At 44.8% G+C, this 24,611-nt stretch overlaps 1 protein-coding gene across 2 annotated transcripts in view; it reads left to right on the top strand.

Annotated features, from left to right (window-relative positions):
* Positions 1-24,611, top strand: part of GPR107 (G protein-coupled receptor 107) — a 70,440-nt gene that overhangs the window by 26,997 nt on the left and 18,832 nt on the right. The window contains exons 2-15 of one of the 2 annotated variants that reach the window (XM_073222956.1): positions 852-974; positions 1,309-1,359; positions 1,607-1,686; positions 2,664-2,800; positions 4,395-4,432; positions 6,095-6,151; positions 8,478-8,588; positions 8,886-9,019; positions 13,350-13,425; positions 14,655-14,728; positions 15,147-15,264; positions 18,103-18,233; positions 20,604-20,647; positions 21,184-23,702. In XM_073222956.1, the coding sequence (XP_073079057.1) occupies positions 852-974; positions 1,309-1,359; positions 1,607-1,686; positions 2,664-2,800; positions 4,395-4,432; positions 6,095-6,151; positions 8,478-8,588; positions 8,886-9,019; positions 13,350-13,425; positions 14,655-14,728; positions 15,147-15,264; positions 18,103-18,233; positions 20,604-20,647; positions 21,184-21,230 (1,221 nt within the window). In that variant the 3' untranslated portion in view covers positions 21,231-23,702. Of the gene's footprint in view, positions 1-851; positions 975-1,308; positions 1,360-1,606; positions 1,687-2,663; positions 2,801-4,394; positions 4,433-6,094; positions 6,152-8,477; positions 8,589-8,885; positions 9,020-13,349; positions 13,426-14,654; positions 14,729-15,146; positions 15,265-18,102; positions 18,234-20,603; positions 20,648-21,183; positions 23,703-24,611 lie in introns of those variants that run through there. The other variant, XM_073222946.1, reaches the window with a different exon arrangement.

Genomic DNA, 24,611 nt, shown 5'->3' with positions numbered 1-24,611 from the left:
CAGAATCACAGAACCCAAGAATGGACTAGTAGTTACCAAAGGGAAAGGGACTGGGGAGGATGGGTGGCAAGGGAGGGATAAGGGCGGGGAAAAAGAAAGAGGGCATTACGATTAGCATGTATAGTGTGTGGGGGACACGGGGAGGGCTGCGCAACACAGAGAAGACAAGTAGTGATTTTACAGCATCTTACTACGCAGATGGACAGTGACTGAAGGGGTATGTGGGGGGGACTTGGTGAAGGGGGAACCTAGTAAACATAATGTTCTTTCTGTAATTGTAGATTAATGATACCAAAATTAAAAAAAAGAAAAAAGAAAAAAAAATTTGACTTACAGATTAGAAAAGTGATGTGCAGGTGTCTCTCATCAACCTACAGCGGGAAGAGCTGGATCCACAAACCTCATAAGAAGGTTTATATAAGCGAGTGTATTCTTGGACGACCTTTGATCACTGCCCCCTGCTCCGCCATGTTTTGAGTGCCTCCTGGCTGCCAGGCCTGCACTAGTGGGAAGGATGTGAGGGTGACTAAAACACTGGCCCTCCTTCCCTGGAACTTGCATTCCAGCTGACCTCCGAGTCTGTCCCCAGAACCCTTACAAATGCAGTGGAATGAATTGAATCTGTTGTGCTTCCTTCCACAAAACTGTTGATGATCTTATGGATTTCTGCTGAGTCTTCAGCTTTTGGAGCAAGATGAGGCGCCACAGCTATATGAACTACTGAGTGTATAGACATGTTGGCTAGCTAGCAGAACACTAGATACCATAGTTTTTTCAAGCAAATGAGTTGCTTAAATAATCAAGTTTAACTTCTCCAGATTTACTAATTCCACCGCTGTAAATCTTTTTAGGACGATGTGAGGCATAAGGTTCATCTGAACACCTTTGGATTCTTCAAGGATGGGTACATGAAGGTTAATGTCAGTAGTCTTTCGGTGAATGAGCTTCCAGGAACCACAGACAAGGACCCAACTGTAAGTGCCTTCCCAGGAGATCAAGGGCTGTGCCCTTTTCTGTTCCTTAGGTGAGAGCTTCACCCCATACTTAAATGTAAATTATCAGAATATGGAGAAAATTAAACCTGTGAGCAGGCATCAGACAGTTTTACCTTTAACAGTTAAGTTGTAATTCTTGAATAATTTTAGCAATGGGTGATTCTTCTTACAAAGTGAATGCTAAGAAAACCGAGAAGAGACAAAGCCGGAAGAATCACTTTTCTGCCCTTTGTGTAAGAAAGCTATGGCCACCAAGGTGTTGGGTGGATATTCAACTCTACTCTTTTTATCCACCCCCTCCTCTGCCCCTTAGATTGGATTCAGCCTAGACCGTACAAAGAATGATGGATTTTCTTCTTACCTGGTGAGCATTAAATGCATGACCTGATCACTTCCTTCACTTGACCTGACCCTGGGTGGGAACCCCCTGCTTCTGTCAGTGCCGTTTTCTTGAGGAGGTGGCTGCCTTGACATCCCAGCATCTCTGAGCACTCAGGCTTGTGTTGTTGGGAATGGAGGCTGCGTCACTTACTTGCCTCGTTCCCGAAAACTTTGTTCTTGTTCCAGTGTGAATGAATAAGGTGATGTACAATTGGGTCTTCCTTTATTAGGATGAAGATGCAAATTACTGTATTTTAAGGAAACAGGCTGTCTCTGTCACCCTTTTAATCCTAGACATCCCCAGAAGTGAGTAAGTAATTCTAATGTTCCTTCGGCTTAATCCTAATTTGGTAGTTGAACTAACATTGAGTGTCTCCCTGGTGCCAAATACTGTACTTACTGAGTGCTGTAGGCTAAACAGGACGAGGGAGACAGAGATCCCACCCTTGAGGAGCATACAGATTAACGAGGGGGACAGAACAATAATACAAATGATGATTGCAAAATAGAGAAGTAGTCAGCAGAGAAACTGATGATTGTAGAAGAGAAAGAAGGCTTCCGATAAGTGTTGGCCCATCCAGCCTTGTAGTGAGGAGACTTTACCAGGTAAATCAGAAGGAAAGAGCTTTTCAGGCAAAGAACATTATCTACACCGGCAGGGGAGCATGAAATAGCAATGGTGTGTTCAATAAAGTGAGTTCAGTACTCAGTCTGCTAATGGGAAGAGAGGAAGGCTTCTCCCTGGTGGGGACTAGCTTGATGGGCTGGCGCAGATCGCATGTCCGCTCAGGCAGGGAAAGTTCTCCAGCAGGATGGGGTAAACAAAATTGGGGTCTGTTAAGAAGGAAGAAGGGAGGAAATGCGTACTAGGCAGGCTTCTCATGGTGCCTGCTGCTCCTCACCTGCTTCCCCACCCCTCACTTGAACATCTGATTGGTTTTTTGCCTCTTGTTCTGTTTCCCTTGGCTACTAATTTGAACACATGACAGATATTTAGGGGGAAAACATGCACATCAGAATTGGGTGGTTGCTCAGAACGTAAGCTCTAGAGTGAGACTGCCTGGATTCTCACTCAGCTACTTGTGCTTTTTTAGTCAGGGGCAACTTATTGAACCCTTCTGGGCCTCCATTTTAGCATCTATAAAATGCAGATAGTAGAATCTACATTATAGGACATGTATGGACTACTTGAGATGATGGGTTTAGAGCTTGAAACAGTCCCTAACACACAACACTTAAAAGACCATTGCGTTTGAACTTTTTTCCTTCTGTCTTACTTGAATATAGAGTGAAAGTAAAGTCTCCACCAGAAGCTCCCCAGTTACCAAAGATCATCTTCAGCAAGGACGAGTGGGTCCTTGGTCAGAGCCAGGAGCCTGGCAGTGACTCTGTTTCAGAAGGCAACCACACTCAGAATACACAAGGTAAGCTGTGAGGTGGGGACTAGCATTGTCTTCACTGCCCTGCTTTGCAGATTCTCTCCTGTTGCTAAGTGGAAGCTAACATGATCTTAGCACTATGTTATTTTGGAGGTTATACAAAAATATATAACCATTAAAGAAAAATGTGGAAAATACGGAGAAGACGGAAAAAAGAACAGTCATTTTTCCTTAGAGCCTTAGAATTGTAATAATTTATGTTTCCTTCATAGCTTAGTTCCTGTCTGGAACATTTGATTTTTTAAATTCATGGTCATGTTTATAATTTTATAAGCATCACGTTCATATAACTTTAAGGTATTTCATATTTATCAGGTATCTCATTAAATGGATACTGTAGCCTTGTGTCTTAAGGAGACGGACCTCTGTTTGGAAGCTATTATAAATATTGCTGCATTGGACTTCTGTATTTGTAGAGCTTTTTCACATATAGAACTTCCTTTAGGATAGGTTCCCACAAGTGGAATGCCTGGTTCAGAGGATATGAATACTTCTGAGAATATTGATACATATTTTCAATTCCTTTCCAAATGAGTTGTGTGAATTATACTCCTGTTGAAAAATATGTAGAACAGTGTCCACGTCACACATGTCCTCCCAGTACTGGGTTTGGGGGTTATTTTTTGTCCTAAAGTGAAAAGCAGGAAAGGTGTTCTTGTTGTGTTCACTCTTCTTACTGAGGCCACACTTCTTGTAAAGGTACATCTGGTGATCAGCCCGTTTATATTTATTGCCTCTTTTACTGTCAGGTTTGTCTAATGATTTATATGATGTCTTGAAAGATGATTTACTATTTATCCTATTATTTACACATTTTTTCCTTGGTTTGTCAACACTGTAACCCAAATTAAAAGACATACAGAAATACTACATTTGTGTGATGAGACAGTGTAATGTCTGTGCACCATCTCCTCGTCGCTCCAGGTTCCTCATGCTCACATAACCATTCCCTGGATGGAAAACATTCTCTTCCTTTTTTTTTTTATTCTGAAACTCCCTTTCTGCAGGGAGCTTGAAATCCTGTCTTCCCCATGAAGAGTATTTGAGTATTTTAAATGAAAATAAAGCACATGAAAGGAGCCATTAGCAGTGGCTGAAAGTATGCATTATGCTAATTATTTGCTATTAGTTTTTCCATGTGTGTAAATAACTATTATATATAGATTTTAAACCATGATCTGTTGTTATACGTAATTACTTAGAAAATAAGGAAAGTCACTCCATGTGATATCTGACAACACACAGTAGGCTCTTCAGAGGTGAGTTCCCCTGTTGGTACTGAATATTACCGGTTAGTAGTTGGCATTTATCACAAGTTCTGATCTGCTACTTTTGCAGCTCAATAATTATTTTGGGGTCTGAGGAGGTGGAGTCTACAAGATAGCATATGGCCTCACCTTTTTGTTTGTTTGAATATTTGATGTTAAATCTAAGTTACAGTCATAAAATGACACTTTAATATATATATAAATAATATTATTAATTATTAATATAATTAATATTATATTAACTGAATCATGCAATAATATAATATAAACTGAATCATGCAATAATATCTTTTACATGTTTCTACTTTTAGACAGTGGAAAGTCTAAACGAAGCACAGTAGATTCAAAGGTAAGGGCTACCCACCAAGACTTGTGCTTGGCCTCTGTGTGTGTGTGTGTGTGTGTGTGTGTGTGTGTGTGTTTGAATGTATTTATAAGCATAGGTACGTGTGTGTGTATGGATGTATGTGTGTATGTGCGTGTGTATGAATGTATTTATATCAGAGGTACATATACACACACATATATGCCTAATCTACAGGGAGTTCCCTTCAGTTGGGGCAAATAACATTGATGCACTGGAACAATTTCAAAATAAAATTGAATTCTGAGTTTTATAGCGCTTAGGTGATACAGGGTCGATAGTGAGGGGAGGGGACAGCCTAGCCCTCTGGAAGGAGGTATCCCTGGGGCTTAGAGTGGTGGGTTTATTTAGAGAAGAGGGAAGAAGGAAGGGAACAAAGTGTGTCACAAGCAAAAACTAGAGGCAGGAATGAGCATGACAGGTGTTGGGTCCTCACCTATTGGAAGTAAAAGGTACGTCTCTGGGAGCAGAGGGATCTTAAGATAATACACGGCCAGACAGTAGAGGGTATTTGTGGATATACAGAAAGCAGGAAGTTATCATGAGTTCCTGATCAGGGAAGAATGTGGTACAAATGGTGCTTAGGAAGATCATTGTTCTGACAGTAACAGGCAGGGTGGCCTTGGCCGGGGAGAGAGGAGCTGGTGAGGACTGGGAGGGATGCGGCAGTGACAGTGCAGGTTTAGGGGCTGAGAAGCTGAGCTGCAGCAGAGCCTTGGGATGTGAATAAGCAAGCGGTGTGGGAGGCCAGTAGGGGGTGGTGGGAGGTTAAAGAGAAGAGGTAGACGTCAGCTTCTTTTTTGCAGAGGGGTAGTTGATAGAAATACCAGAAGGAAACATTGAGAAGTTTTGATTTGGAATATCTTAATCTTTCAGTGAGGGGGCATCCGAATGGCAATATTTTGTTTGTTTTAATAGTTGTATTGAAGTATAATTGATATACACTAAACTGCACATACTAAAAGTGACATTTTGAAGTTTTGACTTAAGTGTGCACCTGTGAAACCACCACCACGATCAAGATAGTGACTATATCCATTATCCTCAAAGTTTCTCCTGCCCGTTGTCATCTTCCTGTCCCCAGGCAGCCACTGATCTGCCACTATAGATCAGTATTACAGAACTCTACGTAAATGAATCACGCAGCACGTGCTCCCTTTCTGTCGTCTTTCATTCGGGTTGATGATTTTGAGCTCATCCATGTTGTTGCATGTACCGGCACATTCCTTTCAGCCCTTAGTATCAGTCTGTTGCACTGATGGCACTGTGTTGCTCATTTAAAATTGGGAGTGGAGTCCAGGCAGTGTGCCAGGCTGTGATCCGGGTGGGCATTTTCAGTCTTGCTGAGGTGTAAGAGTAGAGAATTGCTCCCGCAGAAAGATTGGGGGTGAGGTGAGGGGACAGGGAGTCGGGGATCAGTGGAGCACTGAGAGACGCGGCGAAAAGGGAACGGGTGCGGAAGAACTCTTCTCGGTGAAAGGGGATTTCAAGCATGTTGAGGGCATGGTGAATTTTATTTTCAGAGAGCTTTTGGAGGTCCACCGATTTAGGGCTAAACAATTTGTGGTTTAAAGTTTTTGGTTTCTTTTTCTTAACATGGATTTTCTGCTAGTTATCATTCTAAAACAGGTTGTTACGTCTTCCTAGGCAATGGAAGAGAGATCCTTTTCTATTCATAATAATGGTGGAGCAGTTTCATTTCAGGTATGTATGCTCCCTGAATAAAGTTTCAAAGGGTTTATCTCTGCCATGTAGAAGGGTGAATTTGTAAAGGAGTTTTGAATTTAGGAATAATAATTCAGGCATGCTATGTATTAGTCACTTGAATGCAGTAACTCTCTGAATAACAGACCTACAAGGTGGCTCGTTACCTACCACTTACTAAATCCTTAGTCTTGGAGAATAAATGACTTTGTGAATATCTAATGTAAGTGACAAGTCCCAGATTCCAACCCAGTTCTACCTGGCTGTCCCCGTGACTCTGCCACTTTAATCCCATGCTGCCTCCCATTCCAGGTGTGCCAGAAGCACAGACTTCTATACCTGAAAGGACCGTTGGTGACCATTTAGGATAGTGGTGTGATTCTAGATGAGTTCACGCAGACTCAGAGGCCTCCAGTGGCCTCCTCAGCTGCATGTGGGTATTCATGGTGGCATCATAGCTTATGTACAGGTGGGACATTGGACTGGATCTCACAACCCACTTATGCCCAGTGACCTTGGACGGTTCACTTAACTTCTGAACCTTGTTCTTTAGTCACCTAAAAATGAACACTGATGATGCCTAACGCATAGGGTTGTTAGGAGTACCATTTAAAAAAAATAAAAGTGCCTTGTAAAGCAACATACAAACAATCTTTTATTAATTATTTGTGAGAATCGCTGCCTGTTTCATACACAGTTTTTGAGGTATAATTTGCTTAGAGTTGAAATGTGCAGGTCCTCCGTGTACCATTGGCTCAATTTTGGCAAGTGCGTCCACCTACATAACACACTGTCTTTCAAGAGCCTCTCTGTTTTGGTCACCTCATATAGTAGGTGACTCCTTGCTCTTCTGCTACCCAGTATCCTTCCAATTTTGGATAGGGTGGGCATTTTGAGCTTTTCTGCACTGTCCACCACACAGGGCTGACAGTTCAGCTGAATAAAGCAGGAAAGAGGCTGTCAGGGCTTATTGCAACTCTTAACATTTTTATTTTGTTTTATTTTTTTGTTCTTTGTTTTAATTGAATGTAGTTGATACACAATATTGCATTAGTTTCAGGTCTACAACGTAATGATTTGACAACCATATGCATTATGAAATGCCCACTGCGATAAGTGAACTTTACCATCTGTCCCTTTCTGTTTTGTTTTGTTTTATTTTGTTTTGTTTTCTTCAAGGGTCCGTGCCCACTCTGATCAACATAGTGATTCTATTGACTTTATTTTTTTCTTAGAAACTTCAAATGAGTCTTATGGAACTGAATTACTAATGTTTAGGAAAGCTTTCTTCTCTGGCTGCTCTGAGTGGACTGATTGATACACGCTCTCACATTTAATGATGAGTTTGGGACATGATTTAACAGGTCACTAATTTCAGCTGGAATATTCTTAGTCTTTTAATTCCATCTTCTTGTCAGATGTTTGGGATGTTTCATTGTGAGGTATAGTATACATTCAGAAGAGTATATAATACTTAAATGTTGAGTACAAATTACTATAAATAATAACCTTTGTAACTGTTTCCTGGGACAGGAAATAGAATAGTGCACCCCAGAAACCCCATGTGACCCTCACATCCTTTCCCAACTCTTGAGTGATCCTTATCATGAAAAATGTTACCATAACCATTTCCTCACTTTTCTGAATAGATTACCATCTATATATGTAGCCCCAAATAATACGTTTTAGACTTATAGTAAAATGCTCTCTAGAATTGACCAGAGTCACAGTGTGTGATCTTATAATGTCTTTTGATTTATGCTTTATTTGAATACCTGAAATATATGAAAACCATAGAAAAATAAATGCAGAAAATGTGGCCTATATTCTTGTCTAAAACCACAGGTGTAAATTTTAATGTGGGAATATTCGTTCTTTGCATTTTCATATATGAATAGGTCTCCTTTCTTTTTCAGGAGTGTTTTTTTACCTAAAGAGCAAAATAATACGGTGGCCTGAAAGCTAAGTAGCTGCTGCTTAGGTATCTTACAGGCTTTTGCAACAGGCCTCGCTGATGAGATGTGCTAAGGCAAGCACAGCGACATGTTAATTGTAGAATCCAGGCCTTGAGTGTATAGGTATTTGCTGTGTGATTCTGTCAACTTTTTTGTTACCTTGAAAATTGTTACAGCAATATTAGGAGGAAGAGAATAAGAAAACATCTGTTTAAACTCTGCTGTGGGAGAATTTGAGTAGTTTAAGTGATCTCTTGGTTATTTTTTTCTGTCCATGGTAGACATGATTTATTTCTGTGATTTAAAAACTTAGCTAAGGATGTCTTAATCTTTCTGTAGAGGCCTTAAATATTTTTCTTCTTCACTTTCAGTTTTTCTTTAACATCAGCACTGATGACCAAGAAGGCCTCTACAGTCTTTATTTTCATAAATGTAATGGAAAGGAAATGCGGCCTAGTGATGAGTTTTCATTCAGCCTGGATGTGAGTTCCATGTGGGTTTTGTCAGCTGTGTAAAATATGAGGCATTTATTTCTTTATAAGAATGGGTTTTAAAATACGATTAAAATGTGGCCAGAATAATATCTCTGCAGAAGATACATAAATAAGAAAAAAAAGCAATTTAGGATATGTTTACACTTCAGCCTGTGCATTAAGAATGTGGTTGTTGTCTGCTGATGCCCACTTCTAAACTTCAGTGAAACAGCTAAAGATTACAAACTGCTGCATATGGAATGATTTCTTACTGAAAAGTAAAAATTAATTTCATGTTGGTTTCAGATTGAGATCACAGAGAAGAATCCTGACAGCTACCTCTCAGCAGGAGAAATTCCGCTTCCTAAATTATATATTTCTATGGCTTTTTTCTTTTTTCTTTCTGGGACCATCTGGATTCACATCCTTTGCAAACGACGGTAAATTGTTACTTCCTTGAGACATTCAACTTAAGAGTATGTGGAGATTTGTATAATTTTACCTTTTGCTGGCTTCAGAACCGAGGAGGAATTGGCAATAACAATACTGTTCTCTTCAAAAGGCACCTTCCCCAAGACACAGGGAGGCTAAGCAGGAACCTTGCAGCGTGGGAAGCCTTCACACACCTTGGTGTTTGTTTACTTCCCTCTGCTCTGTTTAGAAAGCAAATCCAAATATTTCAGTAATAATGCAAACAAAATAAGATATGTAGGCCAGGTGTTTCCATAGTGAAGACACCCACAGCCCAACAGGACTCAAAGTGAACACTGGACCCATTCCGGAGCTGTTTGTTCTTGAGTGGAGGTCCGTGACAGTGACCCACTGCCTGGGTGAGAGCATGAAGTGACTGCTACCCATGGCATTGGCACAGAGTCTGGCTGGCGTGGGTGGATGTTGACCTCCAGGGGTTAGTCGCTGGACAAGACTTCAGAGCCCACCTGCCTGGCTCTTGGCCTTTTGTTCTGAAACTCTTAAGGCTTTAACTTCCTATTCTTGCGTCTTGAGGGGAGCAGCTGCGTATGTGTGGAGCTAGTGTTTAATTCTCTTTCTGCCTTCCAAGAAAATTGAGAACAAAATAGTAATTTTCAGTTAGAGAATAGTGTTACATTATGAGAGAATAATTGTTACATTATAAACAGTAAATGATGGTGTGTGAATATGGTATAATACAGATTAAATTCATAAAATAATTAAGCACTCCCAAATACAAAGGATCTCTTTCTGTGGAGCATTGGGGCAGAAATTGAGACCTCTCATCCTGGGTGGCCCGATTGTCCTCTGGGGGACATGTCCAGCTGGAATATGGGGCTCTGCTGGCTGCAGTTGCTGGTTCCTGTTTGTCGTAATGTCTGTTACATCCACCAGACAGAAAGAGCTTCCTATTTACCTGCATAATCATGTTTAGACTAGATGATCAACCATTAAGAAGTAAAAAAGAATCCCACAAATTCAGGCCATAAAAAGGTTTTTTATTGTGGTTTGATTTTTTAAAGAAAGTTGTGTTTTTGCCTTTTTAGGAAAGTAAGAACTAGATGGTAAAGACCTCATTCCAGGTGTAAACACCAGCTGCTGCCACCTGCACACCTGCCTTCACTCCCAGAATCGTCTTCCTTGGCTGTAAAACTTCCTTTCCGTAGGACTTAGATCCTTAGGTTTTTTAATGTGATTCTGCCGAGAATCAAGTTTTAGAGGACATTGCAAGGCAGGGTGTTACGCAAATAGGTGGTGCATACAAGAGTTTGTGAGCCAGGTGTGCAGTTTTAGTTTGCCTTTATTTAGTGAAACAACAACAGTCCTTGTCACTGGTTCACTTAATGTGGTTAAGGTAACAATTTTAAGTCTCTGGTTAAATGAAACTAACCTACTTTGTACAACCTATTTTTAACTTCTTATCACAGTAACTGCGCATACAGAAATGTATAACTTAAACCCTCTGCCTCATCCATGTGTCTTTCAGCGAGTCTTTCAGACAATCCTTTTAAGTTGGAAATTTGAGTCATGTAAAGTATGTGTCTCCAAGGTACATTTCAGAGGCTCACAACCCCTTAGAGCTGGAAGGAACTCAGAGGTCTTCTTGTTTTATTGAAACCTTGAGAGGGGAAGTGAGAGACATGTCTGGTGTCACCTGACAGAGCTGGGCTTGGGACCCAGATCTATTTGTTATGCGTAGGTGGCGCCTCTCGACTCTTGAGTTCTGAGTGGGCCGCAGAGCATGGGGAGGGGAACCCCAGGGGAAACCGGCAGCTCTCTGCCCAGTCCGGCCCTTGCTGCTGGTTATTTCTGCTAATCATCCAACTGCCCCGAGGTAGGTGGCTTCGGAGCCGGAGCCGGGTTCTTGCCATCACGTCACGGCCCCAGCCAGCGATGTTTCAAGCAGGACTGAGTCAAGTTGCTGGGCTGTGTGAGTGAGCAATTCTTGACGGTGGGGTGGGTTTGTGCTCTGGATGATCTCATTGCTGACCCGGCGTGACAGACTACTCTGGCCTTGACTTCCTTTTTGACCTTCAAGTAGGTGGGCAGTGCAACAGGGAAGTACCAGGCAGGAAATCAGCCCGGAAACCAAGTGTGCGTCAGTTGGTGACACAGTTCATAAGGACACGCCCACCTTACTGCACTGTGCAAGGCTCCTCCCTGCATTTTCCTTTCATTTCCTCTTTCCTCTCTCCATCCTTCCCAGCCACTCACATATGTTTTGGATATTGTGTATTCTTATAAATTAATGTTTATTGATATTGCATGTATTTTTAGTTTATATGAAGTACACTATCTGTGATTATGTTGCCATTTTTCATGCAATAATAATCTTTTTTAAGATCTAGTCCCATCCTGTGTGTACATCTCATTCATTAATTTTTAGCACTTCTTAGCATCCATAGTATGCATCCCTGCATTTTATTTTGCCGTCCTTTTTTTTTTTTTTTTGAGAGGGCATCTCTCATATTTATTGATCAAATGGTTGTTAACAACAATAAAATTCAGTATAGGGGGGTCAATGCTCAATGCACAATCATTAATCCATCTCAAGCCTAATTCTCGTCAGTCTCCAATCTTCTGAAGCATAACGAACAAGTTCTTACATGGTGAACGAATTCTTACATAGTGAATAAGTTCTTACATGGTGAACAGTACCAGTATTTTGCCATCCTTTTAGTGGGGCATCTCTAGGTGGCCTCATCTCCCTGCTCCCCTAAGCAGTTTTATGCCCACCCTCCCCCTTGTCTGTCCCCTTACCTCTGAGGTGCCCTCCCAGAAGGAGGTGTGCTGGGTATGGGGTAGGCTCTCACTGACTTGCATTAAGTGCTGGCAGGCTGCCCGACACTATGCCTGAGTGGGTTACACTTGGAGCCTAAGTGGTCCTGTTCTCTCCTGTACCAACCCTGACGTCTTATTTTTAGCCAGTCTGATGGATGTAAACTGATATCTGATTTCATTTTACATTTCTCTGAATATTAGTGATGGGAACTACCTTTACAGAAATTTGTTAACCATATGGGTTCCCCCTCTTGTGACTGCCTTTTTTTTTTTTGCATATTTTTTTCTGTTGGGTTTTTCTTTTCTTAATGCTTTGCATGAGTTTCTTGTATAGATTGGATATTAATGTTTTGTCTCAGACATTGCAAATTTCTTCTAGTCAAATTCATCTATGGTATTCATGTTGAATGAAAATAATAATAATAGAGTTAAAGCTGCCTACTTTAGTCCTTTGGGCAGTGATTAGTGGGTTTAAAGATGCCCTTTCCCACTTTAAGAGTGTAAAATACGAATTTTATGTTCACTGAAATCCATCTGGAATCCCCCTTTATGTAATTGTGAAGCACAGATACAGCTTCACCTCTCCCCCCTTGCCCTCTCCTTCGCTCCCTCCCTCCCTCCCTCTCTCTGGTTTTTCCCCATGCCAGGTATTGACTGTTGGTTGTGTTCCTGCCGCTTTGGTCTCACCTGCCACAATGCGAGACCCCCCCACACACGGAAGCATCTCTGTTCTCTGCGGCTGTTTGTCTCACGCTGCACCTGTTCCACATTTTTTTCCTACTGTGGCTTTGCAGAATGTCCCGTTATCTGAGGGTGTGTTTTCTCTGGCTTTTACTCAAGTCTTTGTGTACTCCATAAGGTCTCCCGTCCTGTTAGGTTAATTCCTAGGGTGAGGCAGGAAAGGGTAGAGAAATGTAATGCCCGGCAGCTCACGGGGGGCTGGTGCCTGGGTGGGGTGTGGGAGTGGGTGTGTTAATCCACTGGCCTGGTGTGTTTGGCAGGTTCCAGCCATGATGGGGGAGAGAAATGGGCAAGACCCCAGCTCTTTCCCTCCCACCCTTCCTGCTGCCTGGCTCCTGACCCACATTTCCTCTGGGCTGCCGATTTCACCAACAGCTGTACCTAATCACCTGCTTTCCTGGGGGTTTCGTGCCATTTTTGTAAATCCATCCACCTCATTCTTGCCTATTTGGACTTTCCAGGGTGGTTTCTGGGGAGGAAGCCAGCAGCCTGTTTAGATTTCCGTCTTATCAGGACTTGGAGCCCATCATGTCTGGCTTCGGTGCACACGTCTCAGTTCCATTCACAACACTGAATTATGTGTTCGAGATGAGTCTAGGACTTTCCACTTAAAGCCTTTTCTACTGGTGGAAACTACTTTTTAAAGAAAGCTTCATGTTTGTGGTTTCCTCCGGTTAGATTGACTGCTTTTTTACAAATATGTCTGGTGTCTGGAGCTTCAGCTGACCTTCGGGAGAGTGGAATAGCCCTTTAATTCTTTTCTCTCTGTCTTTATAGGAATGACGTATTTAAAATCCACTGGTTGATGGCGGCCCTTCCTTTTACCAAGTCTCTTTCCTTGGTGTTCCATGCAGTATGTATTTTGGGGTCATTTATGAAATGAGGGTACAGTGTCTATGTGCTCAGGAAAAAGAGATCAGAAGAAAAGGGATAGGTCAGCGGGGAAACGAGACATGGGAGAGCACCTCTCATGCAGCTTTATTTGGTCCGGAGGAGCCGGCCGTGGATGAATCCTTACCCCTCCCCAATCCTAGACTGAAGACATTGTCTGGTATTGCCTACAGACGCAGCGTTTTCTTTGAGTACCTGTTTGTTGTTATCTTTGTGGGTTTTTGTCATTTCTTGAGATTAGAGTGCCACCTGCTGAATTGTTTCCACACCTGCCTTAATTTTTTTTCAAATACTCCCTCCAGTTAAAATTCGATTAGAAGTTGAGTGTTAACATATGCATTTGAGAGAGAACATGCTCTAAAGATTGAGGAATGAGATTTGAGCTTAAGCTTTGAAGATTAAGCGCCACTGCGAATTGACATGGACCTGCCCATGGGAGGAGGGCACCCACGAGGCACCATGCACGGGCCACACCTGGGAGGGTGACACACTCCACACATGTGCTCTCCTATGGCATCTAAAAATATTGTCATAGAAAAAGTAGTAATATACCCAGTCACCATCTCAAGAAATGACAGTTGTTTGTATCATTTCCCATTTGGATCGAAGTTAAAAGATTCTTCCTGGAGCCAGAGCCATGTAGGAATGAATGATAAGATCCTTGAGTCCCTTTGATAGTAAAGATGCATAAAGGAAGTGGTGCAGCTCTGTGAGTTCTGCCAGGAGGCATTTTGGGTGTACTTCTGAAATTGCCACTTAGAATGTGTTGGTGGCTTCACATAGCTTTAAATATACAGGTGTTTTTCCCAAAGAAAATAGTTGCAGCTGGGTGACTCCACATAGATTTTTTACTTACTGATGGAATGGCTGACTGACTTGTAAATGGCTGGGATAGTGAAAAGTCTGTGGCATTTGGACCTTGAAGATTTTACAGAAAAGAACAGGCAGCCGTTTGCCAGGGTAAATCACCTGCCTCAGAGGGACGCTTGCTGGGCGTTAGTGACATGGAAACCTTGCAGTAGGTTTCTCGTGCTGCTTGGCATTGGGGCACTTACGGGCCTAACTGTGAACTGACTAGTGAGTCAATGGGGGGGGGGGTGGCATCCCCATCACGAGGTCCCATGGCGTTCCCTGTGTGGGTGTGCACAGCAGCGTGGGCAGCCTCCCTGAAATGCAGTTGTTTGGTTGCAGATTGACTACCACTACATCTCCTCCCAGGGCTTTCCCATCGAAGGCTGGGCCGTGGTGTACTACATCACTCACCTGTAAGTGTGCGCTTAACGGGTGGGCTCCTCCTCCCACAAAGTGACGAACGAGGGGAGCTGGGGAAGCCATGGTAGGAAGCCAGCTGCCCCAAGCTCGCTGGCCCTGCCCTCCTGTGGCAGCCTGGCTGGGTTCCTGCCATGCCAGGAGTGTATAGTTTGTGGCTGGCTGTGCAGACTTGAACTCTGGGCTGCTGGCACATCCCTTGGAGGCATTGCCCCCCTCAGGGATTGGCCTCTTGGGAAGGGGGCTGCATAGCTATTTGTGTGCCTAGAAGGAAGCGTTGCTCCCCTAAGATGAATTTCCTGAATGTGGTCCCCTGTCTTTTGTAAGAAGCGCATGAAATCATAGAATGAGCCGTAGAATCTAACAGTGAATCTGAAGAGACTGTTGGTGCCTGTTGAATTTTTTCTCTCACAGCTTGAAAGGGGCGCTGCTGTTCATCACCATTGCACTCATTGGCACCGGCTGGGCGTTCATCAAGCATATCCTTTCTGACAAAGACAAAAAGATCTTCATGATTGTCATCCCTCTCCAGGTAATCCTGCTTGTTGTAGCTCTGTCCTGGCTCCTGGCAGGATTCAGCGCCAGGCCTGTCTTGAGTGGAGGGAGTCAGCTCACCTGGAGACCCCGGCTTCTGCCGCAGGGACTCTTTCTGAATTCTGACAGACCTGGACCCCAGGTCATTGCTGGGAGATGTTTGACCATCAGTCCTCTTTAAACAGCTGTGTGGACAATGTCACTTTGAACAGAAAGCTGCTCAAAAGTTAGGGAAACATACTGCTTTCTTTTCTACATGTTTGCCTTATAACAAAATGGTCTTAACAAGGAAGCTCAGGTACATGGTGATTTTATTAACAAATTATTTTGGAACTGTGAATGACACTCGTGAGTTTCCACAAGGTAGAATAATAAGTAAGTAGGCAGCAGGGGCAAACATTAAACCATTTCTTACAAGGCTGCGAGCCCCTCAGGAAAGGACCCTTGTCACACAGATAACAGCTTTATAGGAGGCAAAACCTGGATGTCAAGAACTCATAATAAACAGAGAGGTCTAGCCGGGAAGCAGACTTGACCAAAGAGTGTCTGTGTGATAAAGTCTTTTTTGACAGCTGATCTCGTTCTGGAGGACAGTGTACGTGCGGCAGGTGAGGGAAGGAAGGAGACAATCCCTGGGCACCCAGATCAGTCCCTCAACTCTGGTGGGGGCAGCTTGGCAGTGATCAGGGACGTGTCAGCACCACATGAAGGGCCCAGCCCACCTGTTCACAGGCGTCGAGAGACTGATCCCCCAAGTGTGGGTGACCTGGAGGGCCCTGTGGCAGAGGTGGGACTTGCCTAGTTGTTCAGAGAGCTGTGACGGGCAAAAGAGCAGAAACAGGAGCATGTGAAGCTGTCGTCGAGTGCGCGAGGAGCCGAGGAGCCGCGCCCTTTCCCACTTTGCCGTGTGCGCTCTGCTGCCCTTGCCCTGTGGTGGCTGCTGCCGTCCCCTCCGGTGGGACCCTTCCGGCCTCAGCTGTGGTGCGGCATTCAGTCTGCCTGGCTGTCCCTGAAGAAGCAGAGCACAAGGTGACCTGGCAGGTCCCTCTGAGGAAACAAGGGTGTGTGCAGAATTAAGTGTAATGAAGTGGTGCGTAGTTAAATGTAGGGGCAAGTCTGGGAAGGCCTTGAACAACCTCTTTTTGGCCGTGGGGAGCCACTGCACATTTCTAAGGAAGAAGTGAGGAATGTACAAAATGGAGATTCAAGAATATTATTGACACTTTGTTCCACACCAGCACCTCTGGGAACATTTTGTCTCTTGTCAGAGTGTGAACTAAGGACAAGATGGAATATGAATTTGAGCTGTGAAAGCCTGTTTTTTGTCTCTATCTTCATAGAGTCATAGATGCAGATGTTCAGGATAGACTGGGCTTCAGGAGGAACCCCAGCTGTCAGTGGGAGACTGCAATTTCCAAATAACGTTTACACTTGTATTAAGTGAAGTAGGGCTTCTGTGTTAATTTAACTGGTAAGTCCTGGATAGAAAGAGAAATTACAACAGAGACTTCCCAGATAATATAGCCCAGCAGGTTTTACCTTCTTTGTAAAAGTGGAGAATCACTTTACAGTAAGTCAGGCAGGGTATTGGGACCCTAGATTTCTCATCAGGGTAGAATTACCCATACCTCATGGTAATCTTTAAAAGAGCATCTCTTTCAAAAGCAGCACAAAAGCCACAAAATACAGTAAAATGCAAGAGTACCTCTTGGATTATTGTATTTCCCTTGTGCTGAGAGCATCACAGTTTTAAAAATCTCACCATCTCAGTTTCACCAGCTGAAGGACTTTTTGTAACATGCTAAGAGCATAGTAACAGGACTAAACTTCAACTGTGGCAGTTGAAGCGGAATGTGGACGCGGGTGAGCCTCGTGGGATGAACTCAGCTGCGTCCAGTGTGGGGAAGACCTGGTCTCAAGTCCCTCCCAGGAGGAGCAGTGTGGCCACTCGGCCACTGGGCTGAAATCTGCTCTTGGCTCTGTGGTCCCTCAGAGCATCGTCTGGTGCTTGGAAGAGTTACTGTCACCAGGGGCAGAGAGAGCGACGCAGACAGAATGGGGCCTGAATCTGGGTGTCCCAGCTGAGTGGGCTACAAAGTGCAGCCTGTTGAGCACCCAAGCGACTCTCCTGAGGCCTCGCATGTCTGAGAATCAAAGGGAAGTGTCCCAGTTCTCTATTATTGCTGCATAACAGAGTCACCCCAAAACTTAGTGACTCGAAACAACAATAGCCATGTGTTGTTGCTCACCGTTTCTGAGGGTGGGGAATTCAGGAGTGGCTGAACTGGCTAGATCTGACTCGGGGGCTCATGCAGTTGCAGTCAAACAGTGGCTGCGGCTGGGGTCCTGACGTCTCCACTTGCTCCTTTCTCTTGGGCTGAGAAGACTTGATCACACATGGGGTGGGAAACAGCTGGGACTCCCCGGGCATCTTTCTCCTTTTTCTGGTCTCCAGCCTGGCAACTTCGGGGTAGCGGAACTTCTTAAAAGAAGGCTCAGAGCTCAAAGGTATGTGTCCTGAGAGAGAGCCGGGACAGAAGATAACTGCCGTATGACCTACCTTGGAAATCCTGTGGCGTCACTTCCACCTTACTGTGTGGCCAGAGTAGTCAGGAGCTCAAGAGGAGGGCACAGAGACCACGTGATGTCTTTGTCAGGTTCCCCAGTGGATTCTGATGGAGAGCGGTGAAGTTCTGATAGAGTCTGTGAGACCGGAAGTTATGCTGTGGCTGTAGGTTGGGGACCTGCAGACCCAACTGGCCATCCCACTGCTGGGGCTGCTGTTGTGAGGATCTCCCCCTGCTCTGGGGCCTTAGCAACTTCTTACGTCCTGCAGGTCCTGGCAAACGTGGCCTACATCATCATCGAGTCCACTGAGGAGGGGACGACTGAGTATGGCTTGTGGAAGGATTCTCTGTTTCTGGTTGACCTGCTGTGCTGTGGAGCCATCCTCTTCCCAGTGGTGTGGTGAGTACCCCGGGCAGGGAGGCGGCGTGTGCATCGTGCTTGTCCACCAAACACGACAGCTGAACCAGCCATTTCCAAACTGGTCTGAATCACACGGGGCATCTGTTTAAGAAATAGAGCTTCCACAGACTCCAAGAAGGGGCTGGCAATTACCAAAGGGAAGTGGGGAGGGAGGGAGGGAGGGAGAAGGGGATTAAGGGGCATTATGATTAGCACACAATGCAGGGGGGGCATGGGGAAGGCAGCATAGCACAGAGAAGACAAGTAGCTCTACAGCATCTTACTATGCTGATGGACAGTGACTGCAATGGGGTGTGTCGGGGGTACTTGACAATATGGAGGAATGTAGTAACCACAGTGTCGCTTGCGTGAAACCATTGTATATCAATGACACCTTAAAAAAAGAAAGAAAGAAATAGAGCTTCCTGGGTCTCCAGGAGCAGGGCCCTAGGATTTGTGTCTTTTATCAGGTTCCTCAGTGGATTCTGATGGAGCCAGTCTGGCACTTGTGGCTGGGCTTTTGGTATAGCTTAGACAATAGAGTCTAGAATGAGAACTTAAAGAGTAGCCTTATAAAATAGCATAAACTTGGAGGAAAGGAATTGAAGAAGTCCCATAAATAGCCTTTTCTTACCAAGTTAGATGGAAAATGAGGAGCTGCATTAACATAACAATAGTGATAGTTTTCAGCACAGAAACATTTCCGATACCTTCCAAATGTTTTTTTCTTCAATCCTGTAAACGGCAGACTGTAGATGCCTGCGTTGTGCTTTGTTTACATGTAAAGAAATGTTAGTGCCAAGTCAGTAGCTCACAAGAGAAAATACCCTCATTAAATCTCATGCAAAGTAGAGGAAATTCTTGGTTCATTAGGAGTCCAGTAGCGGGGAAACGGCCAGCAGAACTAAACAGACCCTTACAGACGCTCTTGTTTGCGGCTTCTTGAAAGCGATTGGCTTCTCTTGGAATAAAGTTTCAAACAATTAAGAGTTACTTGTCTTCTGTTAGAGTGAGGTTTTCCACATGGCAGTGCCCCATGCAGTAAATTAATATTCTCTAGGATCCTGGGATTTATCAGATCATTCAGTTACTCTGATTGTTTAGAACATGGTGCCAATAGGGTGTAATCCTCATTCCAGCCAATTAGATTCACTCTGAACTGTGTCCATCATACATCACACATGCCAATTCAGCGGACAGCCACCAGCATAGAGGACAGAGTACAAATGAGTCTTTTTAATCTCTACCACCTCCCCACATCCTGCCCAGATATGAGAGATTCAGGCATCTGGACAGGATGCCCAGCATTGCTGTCTTCAGATAGAAAGAGCACCATATTGTTAGGGAACAGGCTGCAAGACCCGACTTTCACATCTGTTCCTCAGCCGAATAAAAGAGATGAGGGGTTTGGTGAGCTGCAAGTGGTCACTTTCTGCCACTTGTTAATTACAGCACTAATGAGCAGATGTCAGGATTCTTCAGGGTAAATGCTCTGAAAATTGCTGTAGAATGAAAAACATTTAAGTATTAGGTGATTTAAGAAATGGTATTGATAATTTTTTTAGTAAGACCTTTGAGATTCAGCCAGCATTGGTTCACATGCTATTCCATTTCTTGCTGGGGTACAAAGTATGGTCAAATGAGGAGTGGGTGGCCCTTTGTGGACCCCAGCCTGGGTCTTTCACACCCCTTCCTGCGTTCCCTGCACCACTGGATCTGTCTCTGCTGTTCTCACCCTTCAAGACACTCTTCCCGTGGTGCCTTTGAACTCTGTGTGGAACTCTAGTTGGTGGTTTCTTTAATAATGCTAATGTTCCCCTGTCTGAACAGTAATGATGGTAATTAGTTACCGGCACCTTGCAGAGGAGGGGGGAGACTCCTTGGAGGCCGGCACTTTTCAGCAAAGTAAATCTCCAGTCACTGAAATACTGGAGTTTGTGTGAAGCCATGTGCTCACAGCTTCTTGATCTAGACTTTAGAAATCGGCCTGTGACCTTCGTATGGGGTCCATTCTCTGCAGGTAGCACGTCGGTGCTCTTGTCTGTGTAGTGTTGGGGGCGGGTAGTTCTGGGAATGGGAGATAAGGTGGAAGAGATTGGGAGTGTTAAGTGGTTGTCTTGGGTTTATCTTCTCACACCCAGGCGGCTCCTGCCAAGCTTTTTTCGGCCGTTAGAGGGCATCCCTAACTCTCAGACTCAGCACCTTACACAGCAGTGTTAAAAGAGCACGCTGTTTAGGGAAAGCCTTCTAAAATTATCTGGTCCAGCCCTTTCAGTTTATAATGGAGGAATTCAAGGCCCTAAGTTACTAGTGCTGGAAATAAGGATGAAGATTTATTTAACCTTTTGTTCTCCAAATGTTTATTTTTAGGTCAATCAGGCATTTACAAGAAGCATCAGCAACAGATGGAAAAGGCAAGTCCGCTTGTGCTCTTGCGCCGCTCAGCCTTCCCTACAGCCACCCTTGGGGCACTGCCAGAGGAGGAGGGGGAGGAGGTGGCGGGGAGGAAGGCCAGGCTCCAGATGCTTTCCCGGGAGGCAGGCTGGGGGAGCCTGGGGCCTTTGTAGGAGTGGCCAGGCTGGTTTGGTGTAGGAGCAAGTGGGGAACTTGACGGAGACCAGTTGTATAAGGAGGCTTGGGGTGATGCTGCCTATTAAGATGATTCATTTCATTTCCACTCGTGAGTATGACTTTCACCTTCTCCAAAGTGAGTCAGGAAGAAAGTGTCGTCCCGGAAGGACCCGGTGACACTTCACTGAGAACAGGAGGCATTGCGGGCCGGGGATGGCCGTGCGTGCAGCACTCTTCCTCCTGATTTCACGCACTTTCAAAATAGACGCGTCAGTATTAATTTAAAATGATGCCAGAGAGAGCCTTTAAAACTGATTTTTAAATTGTTGTGCCATTCTAACCCTTTTGCATCTCCTTGATTTTCCAACATCCTCCTCAGAAAAGAAGCAACAAAGAAAATGTTTTGTATGTTTCCGGCTTATCTGAATAATGTCCACAACTATAAGCTGCCGTGACATAAAGGGGGAGTTCAGACCTTGACAGGTCAAGGAACGGTGCTCTGTGAAAGGTCGGAGCTGCCTAGGCTCCATGAAATCACACACCCAGTGCTGATAGTAATGTCCTGTAAGGCAGATCATTGATTCATCATTGAAAATAAAGTTTTGTTGCTGATCTGTATTCTAATTATAAAAGTAATATGGATTCACTCTAGAAAATTTGGAAAACAGGTAGTAGGTACAAATGTATTTCATACTTGCTGTACAATTAATATCATATTGTTGCTTTAAATTGAATTAAACCTGACTTAAAAGCCTCACACCAGTGTCGGGCAAGATCCCGTGGTTTTCAGAGCACAGTATTCAGGGTTTTCCCAGTTTCGGCCCATGGTTGTTCCTGTTGTGATTCCTGCTGTCTGGGCCTATGATTTAATGAGTTATAAGAAATACACATTTGGTCATTCATTCATATTTCCCAGGGATATTTGGTCTTCATCCACAGTTCCTGAAAAGACCGCAGTCTTAAAGGTGAAACAGGTGTTTCGTCATGTTAATGAGAGACTTTTGGACCCCCACCTAAGGGGGAAGCCTGGAGCTTTTTGCTCGCGCTCGCTCTCTCTCTCTCTCTCTCTCTCTCTCTCTCTCTCTCTGTCTCCTCTGCCTGCTCACATCCTGCTTCTTGTTCGGAGAGAGCGTCTGTGCTCGGGGAACCAGAGCACCTGCACATGCCCCCAAGCCAGGCCCCCAGCTCCAGGAGGATAGAGGCTCCTTTATTTGGGACTGTGCCCCATGTCTCTCTTCATCTGACTGTTAACTTGTATCCCTCACGGTATCCTTTCTTAAACTGGGAAATGTAAGTGTTTTCTTGAGTTCTGTGAGCTGCTCTAGCAAATTAATCGAACTTAACTGGGAGGTCGTGGGAGCCTCCAATCTGTAGCCGGCAGGTCAGAAGCACAGGTAAACTGCCTGGGGCTTGGTGTCTGGAATGGGGCATAGGGGGCAGTCTTGTAGGACGCAGCCCTCAGCCTGGGACCCTGGTGCTGTCTCCAGGCAGATAGCGTCAGAACTGAGTTCTCGGATACCCTGCTTGTGTTCGAGAATTGCTTGGTGTAAGTACGTGTGGGAAGACGCCCTCCCACATATTTACACACATTGCAATGAGGTCCTTGGAATCCAATGGAGTTATACTACTATCACTGCTGTGTATAATATTGTTATTGTTATACACATACATAGGGAAAAAATACACCATTGCATTTGGTGTCGGAAGAGTGGGAGGTACAGGGCCCCTGTTAAGCTCTTGCTCTGGGCAGCCTGGTGTGTGGGTCTAGCCGAGTCTGGAGGCCCTGTCAGTGCTTAGAGTCCAGTCTCCCAGGGCGCACCTGGCTTCTTGCCCCCCATGCAAAATATGCCAGCTCGTTTTCTTTCATCCTGGGAAATAGCTCTTTTTTGTTTTCTCCTCTTTTCCTTCAAAAACACTGGGTTCCCCTCTCCCTCTGGAATGCCCTCTTCTTGGTGCATTTATGCTGGGATGTTGTCTATGGAAATCACCTGCTTTTAGCCTGCAGCGTAGCATTCCTCTGAGCCCAGGAGCTGAGAACCCCGCTGCCTTCTTGGCGTGGGGTAAAGGAAAGGTCCGAAAAATAAGACAGCTTAGAATTTAATAAAACACCGCCACAAACAAAAATCCAGAGTAGAAAATAAAAACCTGTCTTCTGGGAATAATTGTTGTTTGGGGGTATTACTGTCTTTTTTTCTTCTTCTATGCACATTATATAAAATGACAGTTTATTATTTTTGTAACCTAATAAATAGGACTTTCTCTTGTTTTAGTATATTAAGATGAGACATTTTACTTTTTTGTCTTTATATACTTCAGTATATCCAGATCTGTTTTTCTAACTGGCTGAAGGTGTTTAAAAATCCCAAGGGCACTGTTTTCCCAGTTGATAAGTTTTATCTGCACTTGTCGAGTTGGCCTGTTTAGAATTCCTCTGGGCCTTCCTCACCAACTCCCTTCTCCTTTCTACTCCGTCCTAATCCCTCTGACTGCCCCTGCCCTGTCACCTTGCTTTTAGAGGGATTCAGCTGGGGAACTGTCAGTTCCTACTTATTCCATGGAAGGCTGAGCATTAGCTGAGGATCTTAGTAAAGCCTTCTGCCTGGGGTAGACAGCGGGATAGGTGAAGCCCGAGGCGGGGTCATAATTATTCCCAGCATCTGCAGTAAATAGAAACTGCATGCACCAGGAATGCTTTTGTCATCTCCTGGGGCGCACGAGGCAGTTCCTCATTTTTCCACCAGGCGACAGCATGGGACCTCTTCAGCAGAGACTGTAAAACAAGTCCGGCAGGCACGCCAGGGCTCAGGATGGCACACTGACAAAAGCACCTATTTCTCATCAGCAGATTCACAAACGCTTTGAAAAGGGGATCAGAGTAGATTAGAATGAGGGTGTCTTCTTGATTCATGTTCTTCCACTGGATTGATTTGGGCAGTGGGATGCTTTTGAGCTGATTGGCAGCATATGTCACTCTGCACTTGGAAAAATAGTTCTGGTCATACTTTTCCAGAGTTCCCACCCTGCAGCCGCCTGCGGAGAGCTCTCAGAAGGGCAGTCTCCCCACCCCTGCCCTCCCCCCGCCACCCCGCCACACACACACCTCCATGCTGGCGAGCCAGCCTCGGGTATGACTGCACAGTGGCTGTGCCCTGCTTGTCCACTCCAGGGTAGGAGCGAGCTCACTGCCAACCAGCCAGTGGCTCTGGGATATTGTGGCTGCCCCTCTGCCCCTCGATTCCCCCCTGTGTGCTCTAGCCCGTTCCTGGAGCCAGCGGGCAGAGTGAGGCCATGGGCAGTAATGTCTGCTGCTGGATTCGGAAGCAGTTTACTGGAGGGAGCCTGACACTCTCGTTCCTTCTCTTAGGTTCATTTTTCCACTGACTTACTGCATGACCTTGACGATGACTTGCACTTCAGGCTCCTAGTGTAAATGCCTCCAGGCTGCCTAGTTGCAGGTGGGGGCAATGCTGTTGTGGTCGTACCCCCTGCAATTGGGGTTGAAGGTAGTTTTCAGAGCCTGTCTGGATTTTGTTTACTTCTTTGTCTCTGGATTCCTTTTAACTGAACCTGAGGGAAACATTAAGGATGAAGCTGCCCACTGTCCTTGGCCAAGTCTTAGTCTCAGATTCTGTCACATGCTGTGGCTTCTCTCATGTCCCCTGTTATTTAGAGTCACTGCTGCTCTGCATCCTGTGAGAGGAAGCTTAACTGAGTTGTGCTTAGTTCCACCGTGTGTCGCCTGACAAGGTTTACTGACTGCTCCTGCCCTTGAGCCTGTGACCTTGTTTCACTCTCCTTCTCCAGTGT

Source organism: Manis javanica, chromosome 2 (assembly GCF_040802235.1).
Source record: "Manis javanica isolate MJ-LG chromosome 2, MJ_LKY, whole genome shotgun sequence".
Taxonomy (NCBI): Eukaryota; Metazoa; Chordata; class Mammalia; order Pholidota; family Manidae; genus Manis; species Manis javanica.
This window is presented reverse-complemented; position numbering and strand designations above follow the sequence as displayed.